At 61.7% G+C, this 22,828-nt stretch overlaps 1 protein-coding gene across 18 annotated transcripts in view; it reads right to left on the reverse strand.

Annotated features, from left to right (window-relative positions):
• Window positions 1-21,847, reverse strand: part of PEMT (phosphatidylethanolamine N-methyltransferase) — a 35,216-nt gene extending 13,369 nt beyond the window's left edge. The window contains exons 1-4 of one of the 18 annotated variants that reach the window (XR_012499327.1): window positions 18,914-19,246; window positions 10,535-10,642; window positions 9,166-9,340; window positions 5,862-6,008 (exon numbers count right to left, since the gene is read on the reverse strand). Coding sequence is in view for 15 of the 18 variants with exons in the window: in XM_074341950.1 (XP_074198051.1) it covers window positions 5,862-6,008; window positions 9,166-9,340; window positions 10,535-10,642; window positions 18,914-19,060 (577 nt within the window). In the remaining 3 variants the exon portion in view is untranslated. The other 17 variants (XR_012499326.1, XM_074341947.1, XM_074341945.1 and 14 more) reach the window with 17 other exon arrangements.
• Window positions 21,848-22,828: the final 981 nt, after the last annotated feature.

Consider the following 22,828-nt stretch of genomic DNA (forward strand, 5'->3'; position numbering starts at 1 on the left):
AGCCGTCCCCTCTGCAGGGGGGGCGGGGGGAGAGGACACAGAGTGACTCGGGGCTGGACAGGGACACTCTGTGTGGCTACTGCTCCTGAGTCTGTCCGAATCCCAAACCAAGCTCTTTGTGTCCCAAATGTCACCCTTGAGAAGAGCAACAACAGACAAATAAACAACGTGATTCAAAAATGGGCAAAGAACTCGAACAGACATTTCTCCAAAGAAGACATGCAAACGGCCAAAAAGCACATGGAAAGATGTTCAACATCACTGCTCGTCGGGGAAGTAAAACCAAACCCCGGGTGAGCTGCCCCCTCGCACCCATCAGGACGGCTGCAGCCAAAACACAGAGGATGCCGAGTGCTGGCGAGGGTGTGGAGAAACTGGAACCCTCGTGCCCCGCTGGTGGGAATGTAAGATGGTGCAGCCGCTGTGGAAAACAGGATGGAGGCTCCCCCAAAAGTCAGAAAATAGAACCGCCATACGACCAACAATGCGGGCAGCTCCCAGGAGAACGAAAAGCAGGGTCTCAGAGAGAACTCTGCATACCCACGTCCACGGCAGCGCTGTTCACAGCAGCCAGACGGTGGAAGCGGCCCAAGCGTCCAAAGGTGTAAAACGGATACACGAAGCATGGTCCACACACACTGCAGCACTGCTCAGCCTTTAAAAGCAGGGAGCTCCTGACAGTTGCTGCAACACGCATGAATCTTCAAATTATTTTAGGTGGGGGGAGGCAATTAGGTCTGTTTGTAACGGAGGTGCTGAGGACTGGACCCAGGACCTCGTGCATGCTAAGCACGTGCTCTACCCCTGCGCTACAGCCTCCCCCAACACAGGCAAATCTTAAAAACATCATGCTGTGTGAGGTGAGCAGTCACAAAAGCACTGCACGATTCCACCGACATGAGGCCCTGGAGCCGCAAAACCCCCGGAGACAGGAAGCTGGGCGCTGGGCTGGGGGAGGGAACCGGCGTGAGTGCTCAGTGGAGACAGGTTTTCAATTCTACGGGATGAACAGAGTTTGGGGCAGACACTGATGATCCACCGAGAGGAATGTATCGATACCACTGTAATGCACATTTAAAAACCTGAGATGGCCAACTTTACGCTAAGTATATTTTAACACAACAGAACAAGACGGCAGCAGAGGGCGCGCCTAGGGGTTACTCAGGGGAGCACCCAGGCCACGTGGCGGCTCCACGAGACCCCTCCTATCCCTGGGTCCCTGGCCTCTCCCCACCCTCTGTGGACACCCCAAGACGGCCGATCACACCCCTGCAGGTCCCCAGGCACCCCCTGCACAGGGTGACCACCAGGGCAGGACGCAGCTGCCCGCCCTGCGCTGGCGCCCAATGGGGTCGCTGTTGGTACAGCACATCTGCCACGCATCCTGCCCCGCTGCGTGGCCGCCTCTTCTTCACTGATACGTGCCTTTGGGGAAACTGGGAGGAAAGATAAGCTGGGGGAGCCCAGGACCCAGAGGCCCTGTCCCCACGAGCCCACCATCCCGACAGGCAGGCGGGGAGACAGCTGGCGAGTTCAGGTCCAGGTCTCACCCCCGCGGAGCCGGGGGGCTGGTGAGGGTCTTCCCACTGCCCGGCCGCGCAGGCGGCCCAGGAGTATCTGACGGTCACACAGCTGTGACTTGGGTGGGACCCGGTCCCCCTGCTGGGAGCCTGGCTGCAGGGCCAGGGTGCTCTCCGCTGGTAAATCCCTCAGGAGGGGACAGCTCAGTGGTGGGACCCCGCCTGTCACCCCCTCGATACGCCAGGAGGCTTCTGGTCAGAAAGAGGGTGGCCAGGTGGCCAGGGAGCCCCAGGCCGGGGCAGAGGTGCCCTGTGCGTCCCCGTGCATCCCAGTGACGCAGGCCTCGCTCACCGAACACCTGTTTTTAAGTTTTACTTAATACACGAAAGGGGAGGGAGAAGTGCTTCTCCATGGAGGACCCGCTCGCGGATCCGCCTAAACGTGCGGCTTTCCTGCTGCGCTCGCCACGTCTGAATCACACACAGCTTTTCAGGGTCTTTTTTCGATTTTAAATGAAACAAGCCTCGGAGGAAACAGCCTCAGAGAGGCTCTTCAACCATTAACCAAATACAGCACAAAACCTGGTCTGCCTTCTCTGGTCAATATTTACCTGGACTTCAGCCCCAGAAAGGAAACCTGGACGTGTCCGTGAGCAGCTGGGCCTCCCCTGGTGCTGCCAGTGGGCCGGGGACGCACCGAAGACGCCCGGCACCACCGGCACCACCGGCACGGGCTCAGCGTCAGCACCTGCAGGGCCCCCTTGTTTTGTGCCACCATCCCTGGTCCCCGCACCCACCCAGCCTCCACAGCTCTTCCCGCACCGCTCCTGCCCCCTGCAGCGGCTCCAGACCCTCCCCTGGCAGCCCCACCTCCGGGGGCCAAGACCCCAGGAGCCCCCCCATCCAGTGTCCCCGACCCGGGCCTCGCCGCCTCCTCCAGGCTTCTGACCACAGGGCCTGGACTGTCCCCTCCCGTTCCCGGGGGTGGGCACGTCCAGCGACTCATCTGCGCGTTCCACTCCAGAACACGGAACAGCCCGCTCCCGCCTGCTCCCCAGCTTTGCTCACAATGTTCTCTCCTGATAATGAGGTTGTGCTGAGGCAAGAAGTGTCCTCCGCTCTGGAGGCAGGGCTGCGGGGAAAGGGGCTGTGCCAGGTGTCCCGGGGCCCGGGTGCCGGCAGGGCCCTTCTCCCCACTGCTCCACGCACTTAACATTTGCCAATAAAAAAAAATTCCCACTGCCTGGGAGCTGCGCCTTCCTGCTGGAGCCTCAGGTCCTTTGTGGTCTCGGCCCTGCGTGCTCCGAGCCCCTGGGCCACGTGCCACTGCCTTGCTCCCTGCTGGCTTCCTCGGAGCCCTGAAGCCTATTCTGGCAAAGCTGTCCCTCCTCAAGTGGCCTGGGGACACCGGGGAGGGGCCTCACTCCTCCCTGAACCCCCAGGCAGGCGTCCTGCACTCAGACCAGGCTGAATCCCGACCCCCTAAGTGCCCACGCTCACGACGGCTCCTGCGTGTGTGGCGGCCCAGGCGCAGCTGGGGCCGTGTCCACGTGGCTAGGCCAGGGGTGGGGGGCGTGGCAGGATTTAAGCAGCCTGGAGGCTTCTGCCGTCTGCAAAGCCGGCTAGGAGCGCGGGAAGAGTACAAGCAGCGGTGCTGTCTGCGGGGCTGAGCAGCAGGGGGAGCCTGCCAGCCCACCGGGCCTTGCGCCCACGGGAGAGCTCCCTGTCCCGCCCAGGTGCCCCCTGGCCTGCGGGGCGCCGAGCGGGCCAGCCTCCAGCTTCAGAAGGCGGGGAACGGAGCGGGCTCAGGGTTCGGCTCCGTCCCTCAGACGTGGTAGGTAGAGGCACCGAGGAGAGACACTGCCATCCCCGTGACAAGGAAAACGGGATGTAGGAGTGGAGCAGTAGAAACAAAGGAGGCAGAGAAAGAAGGAAATCTGAAACTCCAGAGACCAGTCAGAGCAGAACCCGCAGCACAGGAGTGGAACCAAGGAGCCCAGTGGTTCAGCTCACGTCGGCCAGGGGCTCCCCACCTCCCAGGACCCGCCATCCACAGACCAGACCAGGGGATGCCCACGCCTGGGGGGCCGCAGGAATGAGGCCAGGAGCCTCAAGGAGGGGGCGCCCCGTGGGCAGAGGATCCGGGAGGGGTTGAGAAGGACTGAGGGCCATCTCGCCCACGGCCTCCAGGGACCCAGGGACCCGACGATCAGAGGGCAAATGTGACCTGGAGTCCATGAGCTGTCTGGCGGGCGGGAGGGAGGCCCATCAGGCAGTGGGACCCAGAAGTGCACGGGCCACACACGTGCAAAGATCAGCGACACTCGTCCGGAGTCTCCCTGGCCTGATCAGCGGCTGATCCAACGCTCTGCAGTGACAAGAGCTGTGGCATTTTTAAAATAAGCTTTTGCTTTGGAATCTAGCAGATTTCACGAAGCCGCGAGAGAGCAGGGGGCCCGAGTGCCCCTGGCCGGCTCCCCCGAGCCGGCCGCCTCCCAGACCCGCGGTCCACACGTCCCCACCACAGCTGAGGAAAGCCCTTCCCTGGGCAGGGGCAGCGCTCTGCTGCCGGGTCTGAGCCCCGGGGGGTGGGGCAGGCACGGCCAGGGCACGGCCACACGGCCAGGGCCACCAGGGCCCGCGCGCCCTCCCGAGGCACTGCAGACGCAGTGGGCAACCCCCCCAGGAAACCCGATCCCCTTGCAGAGCCCTGTGACAGGGACAGCGCCAGGCACAAGGACGCTCTCTTCCTGCTGGGTACAGCCTGGGTAAAAATACCGTGTTCTGTGCTGATCACCGCCACCCCAAACATCCCTTTGACCTCTGAGGAGGGGCTGTTTACGGCTCTGTCCTCCTGGACAAGGACAGACGGGACAGCACAGGACAGTCCCTGCCCACAGCGCCAGCCCCCCGGGGACAACCCCGCGCCCCCTCCCTAGGCGCTCGGCCCAGGCGGAGGCAGGAGCCCCTGGGCCCAGCGAGGCACTGAGGAGGCAGGCCTGGGGGGCTCCCAGGGCACTTGGGGGTCAAGGTCACACCCACAAGCCACACCGGTTGCTCAGACTCGGGGACAGTGTCTCCTGGACACGCTGCTCCCCCGCCCGCCTCCATCAGTCACAGCCACACCTGTCCTGTCCGGGCAGGCCCTGGCCGTGCCGCGTGTGCAGGTGAGCAGGGCAAGGACGTTGCTCTAGGGCTGCTTACGGGCCAAAGTCTGGAAAAAGGGCACCTCCACCAGCGGAGCCCGGCGAGTAAGCACGGGACACCCACACACGGGGCTGAGAGCAAGGAGGCCTCAGGATGCAAAGCGAGCCGTCCCCCAGGCCCAGGGAGAGCCGCTCGGAGGGCCCAGCGTTCTGGAAACCCCAGCAAAAGCCAGTTTCCACTGCTGCTCCCAGATCCGCAGCCTCTGCTTCTACGAAGGAAAAGATGCCGATGCGCAGGGGCTGCCGTCTGCGCAGCAGAGGCCACCCCTGTGCACGCAGGGGCCTCGGGCAGAGCCCACCCCGGGGCCCAGGGGCAGGCCCCAGAGAGGCCCTCTCACCGCAGGCCTTTGCACCGTGGGAATCTGTATCATGCACGTGCGCTGCCGACACTGAAACTTTCAACATCATAACTTCAGAGACTGAAAACAAGCACCCTGTCCTCGGTGGGGGTGGGGGGCGCGCGGACGGCTCCCCGGGGGAGGCAGGGACCCCGGGGGAAGCCGGAACTGACCGCGCACCCTCAAGGCCGTCCCAGGCGAGAGGGCATGCAGCCCTTCGTAGGTGCCCACCGCCGGGGCAGGGCCCTTGCCCCCCCAGGCCGAGGGCAGGCACGGGGACGGTGACTCCTGCTCTCACTTGACATACGACTCTAACAAGCCCGAAACAGCAGACGAGTGTCGGGTCGGGAGGAGGATGCAAGCAGGGGCCATGACACCCGACCAGGGCTCAGAAACACTGGACCAGCACAGGGCCTGCCGTCCAGCCCCGAGCCCGTGCGCGACTGAGGGGGCGGTGGGACCAGCGCGACTTTAAAGCTGAGACCTGGCAGGTTTGCTGATGCGAAGGGGGCTCTTCCCAGAAGGCGCTGACAAACCCGCCTCATGAGCCCAGCTAGCTGCCTCCAATGGCGCCTCGGCCCCCCACCCGGCCCCTCCCCGAGGCTCCTCTGAGTTCGGCCCCGTGGTGTCCCTCCTCCCAGGCTCGTGCTTCACCACGGCCCTGGCCGGGCCAGCCTCGTTCATTCTTTCCTTTTAATTATCCTCCTGTTCTGACACGAAGACCCAAGGTCTAAAATTAGGCCACTGGATCTCACACCTGACTTTCCAGGCTCCCGGGGAAGGTGTCAAATCCGCACCTGGGGACAGTGTCTCCTGGACACGCTGCTCCGGGCGTGCTGGCTGGGGGACGCCTGCCTGTAGCCCGGGCCCGGGGGTCCCAGCCCCTGGCCGCCACTTCCAGCCACCAGCGCAGTTGGTGCAGTTTCCAGCAGGGTGTGAGGCGCCTGGAGGGCGGGGGTCAGAGAAGCCTGAGGTCCTCCCCATGCCCTCCGGACCAAGTGCTCAAAACCCAGAGCTGCCTCCCTCCGTGCAGGCCACACTCAGACCTACGGCAGAGAACAGGGCTCGGGGCTCTGCAGGCCCTCTGCCCACCACCCAGCAGCCGGGGTGGGGGCGCGGCTGAGGGAGTCCTGCCCTCTCGCTTTCTTGCCCGTGACAATCCCCGTAGCTGGCCCGCCTCCTGGCTCCCTGCCTCGGACGCCCAGGGAGGATCACTGCACTCCCAGTGTTGCTGAGCCAGATATTCCAGCAGTTTCTGCAAAGAGGGGACGAGGGCATCCCCCGGGGTGTGAGCCGTGGGGGGCAGAGGTCAGGAAAGAGGAGGCGCAGGCCCGAGGTCCTGGGGGAGAGACGGGAACCAGCCGCCCGCTGCAGACGAGGACTGAGAGGGGACGGGGCCTGCAGGGCTCGCCCACCTGCACCTGCTGGTGTGCCTGGGGATGGGGCCCTGCAGGCTGCGGGCTTCCCCCACCTGCACTCACCCCTGCTCCCTCCCCCCGTCCTGCTGCCCCTGCTGAAGAGGGTCTGGGCGGCCCACTGGTGCTGAGGGCGTGCAGCAGCACAGCGAGCAGACTCCTGGGAGCCCACGCCGCCCCCAGCACATCCACGTCTCCAGTCTCCCCCTGGGTAATCCTGACCCCTGGAGGCTGGGGAGCAGCCACCAGATACAGAAATGCTCCCCAGGACGCACTCCTGAGCCGTGGAGCCTCTCTGGGCGTGAGATTCTGGGACAAGTGAAAGCACGTGGTGGCCTGCTGCTCAGGAGGGCGGGGAAGACTGGGCGTGGCCACTGATGCCTCCGCCCTCGGGGACGTGCGGGACGGGGTGGGGCAGACCCAAGAGATTGCCCTCCCGCCGCTCCAGCCACATTTGTCCCGCACAAGCTACCGCTGCAGACGCCAGACCAGAGACGCGCCTCCTCCACCCACGCGGCCCCCAGCAGGAACGGTGCGGAAACTCTGCCGCATCCCTAGTGTCAGGGCCCCGAAAAGGGCTGGCAGAGCAAGCCCAGTCCGGGGGGTCCCGCCGGGCTGCGGCAGAGGAGCCTCCCTCCTCACCCTCCACGCGGCCTCGGCCCTCGGCGAGCTGACCCCATCCCAGCAGCCAAGGACACTTTACCAGCTCACTGCTCGAACCCTAGCCCTGCCGATGCCAAGACAGCTCTCCCTGCAGAGACGGTGGGGCCACAGGCAGAGGGGCTGCTAGCAGCTGAGAACACAGCCTACTCCCTAAAAAGCGCGCGCGCATACACACACGCGCACGCGCACACACACACACACACACACACACACACACACACACACACGCGCTGCAGAACACCTTGCACTTGAGCCCACGTCGAGCCCAGGGGAGCAAGTGTGGGTCGAGGCCAGACGTCCATTAGTCCTTCGGGAACCCAGCTCTGAGCACAGCAGGTGGGGGCGGGGAGAGGGGGTGCGCCGTGGTGTCCGAGGGGACGCTGGTTGGAAGGGACAGTGGTTCCTGGGCCAGAGCCCTGTGCTCCCAGAGCCAAGGTCTCAGTTCGGCCCGCCCAGCCAGCAGGCTCTGCTCAGGAGAGCCCTCCCTGGGCCACAGTTTAACATCCCCGCAAATAGGACGCACCTGGGGAGAATGTTTTTTGGTCCAGTGGGTGCGTGGCCATCAAGCCAGACTTCTGAGCCAGATGGGAGCGAGGTGTCAGACAGCTCCCCTCACTCACACATGCACACACGTGTCCACCCCTCAAACACCAGCACACGACCTCACTGAGGCCTCTAGCACACAGGGTGGCACTTAGGGTCCTCCCTCTGCAGCCCAGCTGGCTCGTCCACCTCCCTACCCCAACCCTGCTCCTCCAGAAGCCCAGGCACCAGCTCTGACGCTGTGCAGCCCCCCACTAAGGAGCCACGAGATCCCCGAGGAGCCACGAGACCCCTCGCTGAGGAGCCACGAGACCCCCCGCTGAGGAACCACGAGACCCTCCACCAAGGAACCATGAGACCCCCTGTTGAGAAGCCATGAGACCCACTCCCAGGCTTCTGGACAAGCTTCATTGTTAACCAACTCCAGTGTTTGGACTGTGGATCTAATAAACTATGCTGTCTCCTCCCAAGCACCACCCTCTCCCCTGGGACCTACCAGGGGCCACCCCACTGGCGGGGGCCTCCTTCCTACAGGTGGGGCGGGGAGAAGTCGGGGAGGTCTGGTTTGGGTGCAAACAGCGAGCTCCCTACAGGGCCTGGACACCCCCAGGTGGGGCCACAGCACCTGGACAGAGACACAGGTGACAAAGGAAGAGCCCCCACTGGTCCCTCTCCAGCTCCTTTCCAAGCACCCTCGCAGTTTCATTCCCTGGCGACTGGAATTGGGGGGTGAGCATTTGCATGAACAAATGAGCGAGTGGATGGATGACAGGCAGAGGAAGAGGTCTCGGCAGAGACAGAGCCAGAAACACAGCGAGGAGCCAAGGAGGCCCCGCAAGGGAGGAGAAGCCTCCTGCAGGCGGGGCTCCGGGGCTGCTCAGGCTCGCGTGGGCTCTAGCGGGCGCGGATGCTGGGCGCTGCCGGGCGGGCGTGGTGGGCAGCGCCAGTAGCTGCGGCCCAGGGAGCAGTCCAGGGGCCCGGGCTCCAGGCCAGACGCAGCCCTGGGTGGCCACCCCCGAACCCTGCCTCCCCTGGAGGCCCCGGGGCAGGTCTGAGCTCCCCCCACGCCCTCGCCGCTCTCACGCTCTCCAGCGGCGCACCAGTCCCCACGGGAGGATCCTCCCCACACACCCAAACAATTCCAACACCAGCCGGGCGTCCTACCCCTCAGCGCAATCCCGACACGGCCGTCCCAGCTCTGCAAGCTCCAGAAACCAGTTTACTCACGGGTTACAGGTTATTACAAAGGATATGAAAGGATACCGATGAACAGCCAGAGGAAGATCCTGTGGCCTTGGGCAGGAGGGCCTGAGTGGAAGTCTAGAGCTTGCTTTGCCCCGAACCATCCTCCGGCCTCCCAGGTCTTCCCTGCCTGAGCAGCCCTGACCTGACACAGGCCTCCCGCCAGAGCTGGAGTCGCCGTGCCAGGCCCCGCAGAGATCCTGCTTGCCCTTCGCCCTCACCCTCACACCCCGTGCACCTTTCCCTCCGGCAGCACCGGGCAATGAAGGGTAGAGGGTGTAGCAGCTGAAAGCCGGCCTCGGTGATGTCCACGTCCGACCACAGAACCTGGGGAGGCTGCCTTGCTTCAGCCTGCCTCTGGGGTCTGGAGGTGGGCGTTGTCCTGGCTCCTCGGGGCCCCAGTCACGTGCTTCCTTGCAGGAGGGAGGCAGAGGGAGTGTGAAGACTGGGGGAGCCAAGGGAGGTGCAGCCGTTGGAACCAGCGTCTCCTGGGGACCGACTCCCGCAGCCTGGGGGCAGCGTGGCCCTACCCACGCCTAGACCCGGGCCTGGTGTACTGATTTCAGGCTTCTGGCCTCCAGAGCGGAGGCGGGGAAGGGGGAAATATATCCCGGTTGCTCTAAACTACCCAGTTTGTCACAATTAGTTCTGGCAGCACAGGAGACTAGTGGAGTGTGTTAAAAAGGGAGGTGCATTAACCCCCAGAAGGAGGGACGCATCTGTCGGGATGCGAGTGGAATGCAGCCTCTTTGAGGTGAGCACTCGGCCCCTACCCGCTCTCCCCGATGAAGAAAAGGCCTAACTCCTCAACCAGATGCAAACACGTCCTGTTCTGCCCCTGGGAGCAAGTGGCCACCTGAGATGAGCGCAGTTCTGAACAGCCTGTGCTGAACTGGGCCCGCTTCGCTCATCAGGCCGCCCTCCAGGAGGGCCCGGGGGGCCCAGGGCGTCCGGGTTCCGTACCAGTGGGTGCAGGGCAGGAGCCTCGGGGAGCAGCCCCAGACCACCCTGCCGCCCTTCTCTGTGCCTCCAGAGATGCCACCACGGGCAGTGGGCCAGAAACCCCTAGAGCTGCCCCCACATCTTGGCAGGAGAGAGGCGTCTCAGAGAAAGGCTGGCGGGAGGCACAGCCCAGAGCCCACCTACCACTCAGCCCAGCCACCCTGCTCCGGTCCTCCACGTCCCGCGCACCCACGGAAGAGCCGGGTGCCGCTCTGCAGGTGCTCTGGGGGGTGCAGGCCGCTCTGCAGGGAGCCTCACTTAGGAAAAGCTTCCGGAGCGCGTCCTCAGGGCGGGGAGTCACAGGTGGCTCCCCTGGGGTGTGGCAGAGGGGCACACCCCACCGAGACCACTGCCCCGCCAGCCAGGAGACCGGGACCCGCCGGCACACACGGGCAGCCCCGCTGCGGCCCAGGGCCGTCTGCTGGGCACCACCACGTCGTGGGGTCCCCGAGGAGAGGGGCTTCCCCGGTCAACGCCCTCCAACTGGTGCCGATCTCAGTGGGGAAGCAGAGGGGATGATCCCACACGGGCCAGACAGATGGCGGGGGGGCGGGGAAGAGCCATCCGTCCGTCCGTCCGTCCGCACAGCCCGCCGGGACACTTACCACATTCCAGAAGAGCGGATTGAAAGCGATGGCGAGGACCGCAGCCACAAAGCGGGGATCTGAGGGGTCCACGTAGCCCAGCAGCCGGGTCATAACGCAGAGGTCTGCCTGCGGGGACAGAGCTGGCGTCAGCGGGAGCCCGCCTGCTCCCCCCCCAGACCTCAGAAACAAAGTTACCCTCCGGGAACACGGCGGGCGGCTCAGGCACATCCAAGTCCAGCAAAGGTTAATGTAATCTCATAAATCTGAAGATAAAAGCCGAAACCCAACCAGCCGTGTCGTGCCCGGTCGGAGGGTGGCCAGGCCGGCGGCGGAAGCGCAGGAAGGAAGCCAGCAGCTCTGAGTGTCCAGCACCTGGTCGCGGCAGGGACCCCACCGGGGTGACCGGGCCCCTGCTGGGGGTCCGAGGCCCCAGAGCAAGCCCGCGGGGCCGATGCCCAAACAGCAGATGCTCAGCTCAGCCTCCCAGAACCAGGAAAGAGCCGGCGACGCTGCAGCAATGGCCTCTCGGCTTGTCGGCCCTCGGGCCGGTCACTCTGCGGCCTGGGCCTCCTCCACACTGGTAGCGCCCCCCCCCACCGCTGTGGCAACAAAACTCGACTCCAGACGTGGCCCAGATGTCCCCAGGGACAGAACTGAGACACCCCCCCCACCGCAGCCTCCAAAGACAAGCGAAGAAAACAGCTGGCCGTTTCCAACGCTGAGCTCTTTCTCTAAGAAGACGAGACACCTCCGGCGCTAGAGTGGTGAGTAGTTACTGAGCCCTCGCCTCGAGCTTTGGGTTCTACTTTTTCTTCTTAGTAACTCGTGGCACCCCTCCCGTCCCACCTGGGAAGTAAATCTAGGTCCGTGAGAGTTCCGATCTTTGCCACAACATCTACTTCGATGGTGTTTTATGTTTTTTTTCGTTTGGGGACAGAGTTCATCCTTTCAGAGGATAACACCCCTGGTCTCCTCTCACCTGCAAGTCCAACCTGTGTGGTGACCCCATGGTTCTCCTGCTCAAAACTCCTCCAACAGGTCCCACTGCCCTCACTCCCAGCCACGCCCACACCCCAGGCCTCCTCACCTACACAGGCTCCCTGACGGGCGGTGGATTCCTGTCCATCCTCCTCACCCCCACCCTCCCTGCGCCCCATCACCCACAAACACCGTCTTCTGGAGCCTTTCAAACGGCTTCTAAAATACCCCTACCCCTCACACTCCTGTCCATCCCTCAGGACCTGGGGGAGCGTCCCCACCCCCTCACCCACGGCACCCTCCTTTGCGTCCTCAGCGAACACCCCAGCACAGTTATTTGCGCATCTGTCTCCAGCTTGTAATTGTTCCTCCAAGACTTGGGGCTGTTTTCTCCCCCATCTCCATACCTTCTGCCTGGCACAGACAGTGAATGTTTGCTGGGGGAACCGTGGCCCTCATTTCATCATCCGTAACACATGGGGACTAAAGGCACATCTTAGCCACCTGTGCTCCTGGGACTCTGGTCCCCTCCCTCTGGCTTGGGGCGGAGGCAGGAAAGGCCCCGAGGCCAGCACATCCCTCTACTTCGGAGGCCAGAGATTCACCAGCTGCCAGACACTGCGCTCCATAAAAATTTACTTTTCCGGCACCATTCAACCTAAGAAATCAAGCGATGTTCACAAGCCTTGGCAGAAGGGGGCGGGGTCTTCCTCGGTTTCTTAGGAACTTGGGGGTGGAACCCACTCTAGGCGGTCTCCCTTGTCAGGCCTCCGTCCCCGGGGGGCTCAGCTTGGGGATGAACATGCACAGGGAGGAGCCCCAGGGACCCCCAACGGGTGCTGAGGCCCTGACCCTCCCCGAATTCCACCCCATCCAACAAGTCCATAAACCACGCTTCCTGTCAGCGCCTGGCCAGCCTGGGCCCTGAATCACGTGCAGCTCGGGGCGGCACACGAGACGCACTTCTCACCACTTGCGGGGTTTACCACGGCAGTTCCCCCCCGAGATGATACAGCATCTCTGCAGACCAAGGGTTCACTGTCAGCCAGACTCTCTTTTAAAAAAGGAGAGTTCTGTCCGAGGACATCACTCCTCCAAGCCAGAATTCTCCTGCCTTCTCCTGCGTGTCCACGGTGACGCCAACGTCCCCGACGCCAGGGCCTGCAGCTGGCCGTGGCCCCTCCCCTCTAAGCAGACAGAGGCCTGCCGCTCTCTCCTGCAATCACCACCAACCCTATGCGCCCAATGTCACGCATCTGCATTCGCGGAGAAGCACAGGGAGGTGGCCGGTGGGTCAGATCCTCGGGCCCACTGCCCACACAGCCTCGAGCTCCATCACTTTCATCACTTTTCACTACAGGCCAGGAGCTGCCGTGGGGACGCCCACCTTGGCGAGGGCAGGAAACCACACAGACCCAGGCAAACCCCGTGTGCCCTCAGGTTGTGCCTCCTGCCCCACGGGTGGCCTTGGGCTGGCAGGGCCAAGAGGAGAGAAGGTAAAAGGTCACGTGTGAAGTGCGGAGAGGGGCCGGCCCACCCGAGAGGGTGGAGATGGGTCAGGGGCCCCCGGGGACAATGAACCAGAGAGAGCTGGCAGCCTGGGGGGCAAGACGTTCTGGGGTGATGGCAACATTCCCTGGCTCAGCTCAGAACTCTCCAGCTGGGCCTGACTCTGCATTTCCCCGTGCGAATTAAACCTCAGGAAAGAAAGTCAGCTGGGAACTGGGAACTGCCCCCTAATTCCTCATAGGGCCCTGGGGGGAAGAGCATCCAGTCCCCTCCCAGAATGCTTCAGATATTTTTAAGGATTTGATTCAGACTCACTGAACAGGGGCGTCTGACACTGAGCCACCTGCAATGCACATCTGTTTAAAGCTCTCACACCTTACCTGCGGCAACGCAGGAAAGACAATAGCCATTGCCTGCCCACAGGGAGATAAGTAAGCCGCCCCGCCCTCCGGATTCCGGATTCCCCTAGAGATTCTGGATTCCAGCAGTGGGGCCAACCGCTCCCAAGGAGGCCGGGCAGGTGGGGAGGAGAAATCCCGGAGCAGAGGCGCAGGAGGGACGCCGAGGCACACAGAGGTCGCCCAGCCGGCAGCGGCCGAGGCTGACAGCAGCCCACGTCCGCCAGCGCCGCTCAGCACTAGAGCCTCGGCCCCACTCAGGCCCCAGAGCCCTCGGCCAACCTGTCAACCCGCCCAGGGAGGGAGTTGTCCACCGGTCACCTAGAGAGGAGATCTGTGTCGCCTGGAGAGGACCTGCTGAGCCAGGCAATGCTGACAGGTTGGGGGCAGCAGAGGGAGCCCCTCCGGCTTCCCACTCCTGGTGGCTGTCACCCGCCTCCCTCCAAAACCCGGGTCAGGCAGGAGCAGAGCAGGAGGGCCCCAGGTCCCCCCACGCCCTCACCCCACACATGTGTGGGCCACCCTGACTAAGAGGAGGGTCCCCCCGTCACCCCTCTGCCCCAGCCTCATTAAGCTGCAGGAGTCCTGGCCTGCTACCCAGTAATTCTAAGAAAGGAACCCCTCAAGGTGACAGACTGCAGAGTCTCTGAGTTTGAACAGCGGGGAGGAGGGGGCATGACCTACCGCAACCAGGGGCCACGCACTCCCATGTGGGGGGGTCAGCTACCGACTGCCCACTTTACTAAGGAAGCGTGGACACGGCAGGGACTCAGCCCCAGGGTCACATTGTGACACCCAAACAAACAGAAGGGGCCCAGGACAGGCCCCTCTAGGTTGGCGCTGAGCCCATCCGTCTAAGAACACACTCAGTGTCAAAGGCAGCGATGCCAGGAGGTCAGCTGACCCAGCCTTGGCCACCCTGGCAGAGGCAGGGCCCATCCTGGGACAGCGTCTGCCCCAGACTGGCTGAACCCATGCCCAGAGGAAGCCAGGGCAAACCTCGGTGGTGGGAGTGCGTCCACCCTGGGACTGTCACGGAGACTAAGTGAGGTGATGTGAGGAAACCTTGCCAGGTGGTAGCTGTTCTTGCCACGTGACCCGGTTTACCCAGCCATTCTCTAGATGAAAACACTGAGGCTGGGGTGGGGGTGCAGCTCAGCGGTACAGCACCTGCTTAGCAAGCACGAGGTCCTGGGTTCCATCCCAGTGCCTCCATTAAACAAAACAAAACAGCAAAACCTGAGGCTAGCACGAAGCAAAATCCCGTAGACAGAAAATCCCTGAGGACGCAGTGGGTCTGAGCCCCACCACGACCACGGGGCCCAGCCGCCCTACCCCCGTAACAGCAGGAGGCCCAGCCCTCGCAAGGGCACGTGAAAGCACAGATACAGGGTCCTACTGTGCAGCACAGGGAACTATATCCAGTACCTTGTCATAACCTCTAGTGAAAAAGAATATAAAAAGGGTGTATGTGTGTGCAACTGAATCACCATGCTGCACATCAGAGACTAACAACACTGCAAATCGGCTGTACTTCAATAAAAAAGTGTTACAACTGCACACACTGAAAAACAAGAATAAGCAAATAAGTTCTTGAACCACAACAGAATCAAACTAGAAACCAGTAAGAGAGATGCTTGTTAAAGACGCATTTCCAGGTGCTCCACGGGTCGGAGAGAAAGTCTGAGGGAAAACTCTAAAACAGTTTGAGTGAAAATGGAAAAACGACCTAATAAGAGTTGTGGGACGCAGGGCTGGGAGGGAGAAGCGCAGCTCATGCCGACGGAGCAAAGTCTTAAGGCAGCAACAGAAGCCTTGTGAAAGCAGAATAAGGAGTAAAGCAATCTCAAGGCCAGCAGAGAGGAAAAATGAAAGTCACAATCAATCAAACTGGAAACAGAAAAATAAAGGGGAAAAAATCCCCAATCTAAAGCTTGCTCTTTGGGAAAAAATAAAATCAATAAACCTCTAGCCACAATGACCAGGAAAAAAGGGGGAAGAGATGAATTATCAGGAATAGATGAGGCCACCCTGCTGACCTCACAGCCGTCCTGGGTCCTCAGGGGGCGCTGAGACCACGCCCACAGCCCCACAGCTCAGGGGAAACCCCCCCGCCCCGTCCTGGAAACACACAGCTGCCAAAATTCACTTGAGACGACGCAGTCCTGTACCCATTACTGGACCTGACCTCACAGTTTACTTTTTTTTTAAGAGGAGGTACTGGGGATTGAACCCAGAACCTTGTGCATGCTAAGCACTCGATCTACCGCCTGAGCTACACCCTGCCTTCCCTACCAAATATTTAAGGAAGAAGTAACACCAATTCCACGCAATCTCTCTATTCCTCGGGAATGTGGCCAATGAGATTCTCAACAAAATGACAGCAAATCAAATCCAGCAACAACAAGAACACCCAGGACCAAGTAGGGGTCGACCCTGGAATGCAGGGCTGGTGAGACCTTAGGACAGACGTCAGTGCAAGTCACCAGACTGACAGGTGGGGGCGGAGAAGCCACGTGATCACCTCAACCCTCAGTGGAGGCAGAAGAAACCACGGCTACTTGGCGTGCCCACGGTCACACGGAGCCGGAGAAGCCAGCCTGCTCTCTGGCCTCTGATCCAGAATCACTGAAGACAGGGGAGGGTATAGCTCAGGGGCAGAGCGCATGCCAAGCATACACGAGGTCCTGGGTTCAATCCCTGGTATCTCCATTAAAAAAAATTTAATAAATAAATGAACAAACCTCCCCCCACGGGAAAAACACTGATGACAAAAATCACGTCCTTGCAAGCTTCACAGAATAAGTCATCCAATAAAGTAGGTTGACGCTTACTCTGACGTGGTAAGGCAGCTGAGAAGTCTCCTACCTGCCCCTGGGGCTTGCCTCCCAAATGGTCACAAATGAGTCACAAGTGGGGACTGCGCACCTCAAGGGACACCCCCAGCAGGGCCTCGATGCTTCCGAATACAGGGACCCTGCCTTCTGCAGACCACCCACCCTCAGGAGGGCTGCACCTTACAGTTTGCAAAGCTCCCATTTTACAGGCCAAGTAACTGGCGCGCACCTCGTGACACACCTCCCCCAAGACGGACATGAAAGGGGCTCCCCGGCTGTGCCTGGCGGGCTGGGTTCTCCAGGAAGTCAGCACCCCAGGAGCCCTCCGTCCCACTCCCACCCGCCACCAGCCAGCGGGCCTCGTGCTCCAGCCCTGGAGTTCAGGGCAGGAAGGGCCCCGGTTCATGTGGCGACAGCAGGGACGTTCTTCTCACCAGCAGGGACCTTTTCAAGCTAAAAACAAAACCAAGATTCCATTCTAGCTGGAGCAGGCCCAGAAGATAGCCGGTCAGGGGCACTGTGCCCACGCCACATGCAAGGCCACGAGGACCACGGCACACCTGCCGGGGTGACACTGTTTAGGTGTTGCGTTAAATAAGACGTATTGTTAACAGCGACGTCACTGGTTCTCTCTTTCTTGGTAAAATGTGGCTACCAGAGGCGTTTACATCCTAATGGGACAGGCTGCACCCCCGCCAGACGGCTCCAGGCTGAGATCTTGCAGCTCAGACGCCATGGGGTGAAGAAACACCTTCCCACTCGCTCAGGCCCAAGACTGACATCTTTCCAAAGCAAAGGTTCTGACGGAGGAAGGAGGAGGCACGACAAATACCCAGTGTTGGATGTTGTTGGCAACAGGGAGCTTAACTGTACCAACAAGGGTAACGGTGGAAAAAAACAGAATGTCAACCAAAGAGGGTCACCCTGACCTGTCCCCCAAAATGCTCCCAGATCTCTCCAACTGCACAGCCCCGTAGGGCTCTGGAGGGGAGGGAGAGGGCACAAAAGACCTTCCCACACACACACCCAGGAAATCCTCCCCTGACCACGGCTGACGCCTGCCTCCAGCTGCCAGGGCCACAACTCCAGCCTTGCTGGATCCCAGGGCAGGACCCTAACCCTCAGCTGGGCCCCCTGCCCCACCTTGATTTCTGCCTGAAGGCTTGACCACCTCCGGCTTGTGGGGACGCACACTTTCACCCAGAGTCACTCCCCCAAGAGCACCTGCCCTGACACCAGAGGCCCTCCTCGGAATTTCAAGTGCCCTTCTCGTCTGGGGTCTTCTGTCATGGAAAACATGGATCTCAGTCCCACCACTGACCATGTGGGCCAGAGGTCTCTAATGGCCACCTACAGTCCAAGGTTCTAAGGATCCAGTGGTCCTCCTGAGGGCGGCTTCCGGAGAGCTGGCGTTGGTAACACGGGCGAGCTGACTCCATGAACGTGACTGAGCTGTGCGGTGTGACCGGGCCCCCACCTGACTGTTACACTTCAAGGAAACTTCACTGACATAGTGAGTCTTCTCCTCTCCTCCCAAGCATGGCCTGGGACTGCCCTGCACTCCCTCGGAGCCAGACACCAGTCGTCTTTGTTCTTGAACAAATACTCCTCCTCAAGGCCACTGCTCCGCCGGCCTCCCCACAGCTTAGCACCTGCCCCCTGCTTAGCACTCAGGACTCCGCTCAGAGGTCACCTCCTCAGACCTGGAACCGGCTATCTGGGGATCTCAGTCCCACCTCCCCACCAGCTCCTCTCTAAATCACTGACCAGTTTTATCACCGGCTGAGAATGCTGTTTCCAGGCTCACTGGAGTGAAAGGTCACTGAGAGCCAGTCTCCAACACCCCTGTGGACAAAGAATGTGGCCCCCATCAAGCCATCAGCCACTGCAGCCAACCTGACTGTTTGCCCTGAAGGGAGTTCAGGATGGAGAAGGGCAGGAGGCTGGCCCAAGCAGTTAAGAGGCACATGCAAGGAACAATTTCGAGGAGTCCAGGGTCTTGCATCTTCCCACACACAGAAAAGCACTAAAGCACGAACGAGAGAGGTCTGCTTTCTGTTACCAGCAGAAATGTCTTGATGTTCGCCTTGACGTTTTCTTTTTTCCAGCAAAGACTCCTGTGTCTTGGCTCCTCCCTCACCCCTGCGAACGGGCCCCTAGAGCTACCTGAGGGGCCGCATGCCGGCTGTAGTCTCAGCAGCGCCCCCAGTAAACCAGAACTGGCAACTTGCAGCTGTGCGCCGTTCCTCAGCGGACACCCGGCCCTCCCTGGGGACCGGCTGCGCGCGCGAATGGACGCCACCAAAGGCGGCCTGAGCGCAGCCCCCGCCTCGGGCGCGGCCGACGCCGACTAGGCTGAAGCGTCTCCGGGGAAGGCGCGGTGGACGAGCACGCAGGGCGGAGGGAGAAGCGTGGGGATGGGGGCCTCCAGCCCCGCCCATCCCGGCGCATCCCGCGCGACTCCGCAGGCTGTGCCACGCGCTGCCACGCGCGCACACACGCGGACTCACACACGCGGACTCACACATCGACTCACACCTGCGACCGCAGCCCCGCCCGCGCCGCCCGTTGCCTGGTAACGGCGGCCCCGCCCCCGCGCCGGATGCGGCCCCGCCCCCACGGACCCAGCCGCCCTCGCGACCCCCTCCCGGCCCGGCGGCCAGCGCGGTCCGTACCTGCCTGAAGTCCAGGTTGCCGAGGCCCCCGCAGCAGTCAGGCCCCGCCGCCAGGCTGTGCATGGGCCCAGCCCGGCCCAGGCCCCTCGGCGCGGGCCGCCTTGCAGGGGCCTCGCGGCAGCCCTCCGCCCCCAGGACCGGCCCCATCGCGCCCGGGGAGCGCCGCCGGCCGGCGCGCTTTCCCGGTGACCCCGCTGCCCCGGCCTTCTGGGAAATGTAGTCCGCGCCCCCGGCTCGCGCCGGCCTCTCGCGGACCCAGAACTACGAGTCCCAGGGCCGCGCGCTGCGGCGCCGTTCAGTCCCGAGGCGGCCACGCGGCCTGTCCGCTTGCCGCCCGCCGTCCCTCTGACGCCCGGTCCCCCATCCGGCCGGCCAACTGACCTGGCGTCCCTGTCCTCGGCCGGCGGCGGGCTGGAGGCCGCGGGCGGCGGGTCGTAGGTTTAAGTAGCGCGCTGCGTAGCCCCTGCGGACCTGGACTTTGGCCCGCTCGGCCCCCCGCCCCTGCGGAGGCAGCCGGTGCCGGGGGCGGGGGGCGGGCACGCCCCGCAGCTCCCGCCCCGCAGTCGGCGACCCCTCCTCCACTCACCCTCGAGCACTGACCGACGCTGCCCACACGGTCCCTTGGGGGATGAGAGCCGAGCAGTAATAAAGGATTATAGCTTGATGCGTACTGGGACGGAAGAACGGGGGGCTAGGTCGGATGGTCACAAGGGACACTGGCCGGGAATGCTCAGGGAGGGGCTCAGAGGGAGGCCTGTGCGCTGAAGAAGGTGCCAGACATGCAAAGTGCGGGGGGCAGGGCGGGCTAGGAAGAGAGGCCACCTATGCAGGGGCCAGGAGGCAGGACAGAATCAAGGGTCCTTCAGGAATCTGGAAAAGTCTGGAGGAGTGGTGGAGGGGGGACGATGGTGGGGAAGGAGTATAGAAAAGTAGGTGCGATTTTGGTTGGTTGGGTGCCAAGAGAGCCTCTTTTGTAGCTAGGTGTCTGTACCTGGGGAAACGACTCAGACTCCCTAATCTGGGAGCCCAGGCAGGCCTCTGCAACGCCAGCTGCTTCCTGATTCCGCGCCCACCTCTCTCCTCCTCGACCCCCAGCATCTACCAGGCTGGAGCGCTTGTGAGCACCTGCCTGCCGGGTTCTGGCCCCTGTGCCACCCTCCACAGCATCCTTAGCACCGAGCAGGCCCACCGTGAGACAGGAAGGACGCTGGCCTTGCACGCGCAAGCTCTGTGGCTGCGAGAAACTTTCAGTTCCTCAAAAGTAAAACCCACCACACACGACCTGACCTGTGGCACTGGCCATGACTGGGCTGGGTGAACAGCAGGTGCTGGAAGGCTGGTCTGCCCCCTGACCACTGTGCTTAGGGTGTCCAGGCAGAGGCTGCCAGAAACAGAGCCCATTCCCAAGGGAGAGGGGCCCCAGCGAGCACCCCCCACCACAGTCTATTTCACCCAAGCCCCGGTCTTCTCACCACCTACCTGGCCACTCCCGTTCTTTTATTAAGCCAGGAAAATTAGTTTTTGTGTGTTTGGAGTATCTGGGGACAAAGAAAGGTAAGTGTCAGAGGTCACCCCAGAGCTGATGCAACTGGAGGAATCCACTCCTCCACCCCTAACCCACCCCCACCACTCTCCCGCCGCCGAAAGAATGGCAGACGGGCAGAAGCCAAATGTGATCTGGACTATTTGCACCAAAAACCTTCTGCCAAAGATATTTTGGGGCAGACGTCTTTGCCTGGCCCTTTGAAACTCCCAGGTCTGAGCTTGCAGGGAAATCACCGAGGCCAACCTCTCTCGCTGGAATACTCCTTTTCAGGCATCCCTGGCGAACAGAAAAGTCACTTCTGAGCCCGCGTGCTCCTGTTGGATGGGATGTTTGTTCCTGATGCCGACCCAAAGTCCCCCTTCCTGATGCTTTAACAAACAGGGCCTTCTACCTGCAGGGTTATCGCTCTGCCCCTTGATAGCTCTTCAGATACCAGGACCCATTTATCACAGCCGACTCCTGGTCTGCTGCAGGGCAAACATCTCCAGATGACCTCTCTGGCCAGGAGTTTGACCTTTGCTACGAGAGGATCAAAGCTGACAGCCATTACCTTGCCTTCTTCCAACTCCCTGCCCGCCCTCCCCCAGTGCCACTCAGTCTGGCTGTCTGGCTCCCAGCAATCCCCAAAACTGGCTTTTATTACTAAAGTGAACATCTGCGTATTGGGTGGCCTTGGGTAAAACCTAAACCTTCCCCTACTCGGAGGTACCAGCTTATCGCCTGCGTGAGGCTGAGGTGAGGCTCAGCGGTGACAAGGCGCAGAAGTTCCTGGCTGGCACACAGTAGGTTCTCAGGAGATGTCTGTCTCCCTCCTGTCCATATAACTAAGACTCGCCTGGTAAGACCACACTCATGAATGAAGCTCATGGACATGCCCAGGTTTAGGACCAGCCCAGCACTGGGGACCAGGGTGGGGGCAAGGAGGGCAAGGGGGCTCATGGCAGCTTAGGGTCCCCCGAGCTCCTGGGAGGACGTGGCTGAGAAGCCAGGCCAGATAGCGAGAAGTGCTCTCCAGACAGCCTCTCCGGAGGGTCACCAGAACCAGGTCATCGGAAAGCCTTTAAACCCAGGAGGGCCCTCGGGGACTGTGGCCAGTATGCCCGGCACCCCCCTCCTACGTTCAGGCCTGATGGCCCCCACCGTACCCAAGGGTGGTCCAGGAACCCAGAGCAGCAGGGTCAGCAGGGGCCAGGTGGGAGAGGGGGCAGGGCAGCATTGCTGGTAATGAGTAAACCCTCCCTTCCGCCAGGGCCTAGGGAGGAGCCCCTTCCCCAGTGACCTCTGCTGCTGGGAAGAGGGCTTAGGGCTAGACTCACCGAAATCCAGTTATCCAGGGCCCAGGAAGCTCTAGCAAGGACCCAGGTAATGGTGGGGACTCCCTGCCCCCTCACCGTCCACAGCGCAGGCAACCTGCCTTCCTGCTGTTCCTGGAAAACCCCAGGCACACTCTCACCCCAGGACCTTTGCACGTGTGTGCCCTCTGCCCCGAATGCTGTTCCCCGAGATGTCCTCACGGGCCCTCCCTCACCTTCCACTCAACTGAATGTGTCAGCCTCCCCCACACTCTCCATTCCCTTCCCAACTTTATTTCTCTCCGCAGTGCTGGTGCCATCTCACCAGGTATGAGGTGTCAGGCTCCCCCATTGCATGTAAGCTTACCAGGGGCAATGTTTCTGTCTGTTCATATTCAGCTGTCTCCCTGCCACCTGGGTCATGCTGGCACAAAGCAGGCACTCAGTAAACAATGAATGACAGAGTAGTTCTGCCATGCCCAGGTGCTGGGTGTCTTTGGGTGAACCATTTCTCTGGGCCTCTGGGACCATGTCTATGGAATGATGAGGGTGAAGGATCCTGGCCATGTGGCCAAGGGCAAGTGGCTTACCCTCTCTGACCCCCAGTAGAAGGGAAAATCTTAACCAGAGAAACAAGAGCTAAGATGTTTGAGCTGTTGCAAGGCTGCAGGCCTGGCGCTCAGCACCGTCATCTTTGAGTCTCATAACTGCCCTGTGAGGGAGGGGATGTTATTCTGCAGCCCAAGTGGGAAGGTGACTCATGTGGAAGGGGCTGGTCCACAGCCACACAGCTGAGTGCATGATGGGCTTGGAACCTGCCGGCCCAGATGCACGCCTGCCTTTGCCCCTTGGATGGAGCAGGCGATGCAAAAGGCCCAGCACCAGATCTAGTGCATTTGCAGGACCCAGCACTTGTTCACAGCCTCAGTGCTCAAAACCCACCGTGTTTCTGCACCTTTCCTGCTTCTTTTCATCACATCCACCCTTCACTGAGGAGCCTCACTGCTCCTGTAAGGACAAGGACAAAACGTGATTCCTCACCATGTCCTGTGAGTTCCCCTGTGGCCCAGGTGTGGC

This window comes from Camelus bactrianus, chromosome 16 (genome assembly GCF_048773025.1).
Source record: "Camelus bactrianus isolate YW-2024 breed Bactrian camel chromosome 16, ASM4877302v1, whole genome shotgun sequence".
NCBI lineage: Eukaryota > Metazoa > Chordata > Mammalia > Artiodactyla > Camelidae > Camelus > Camelus bactrianus.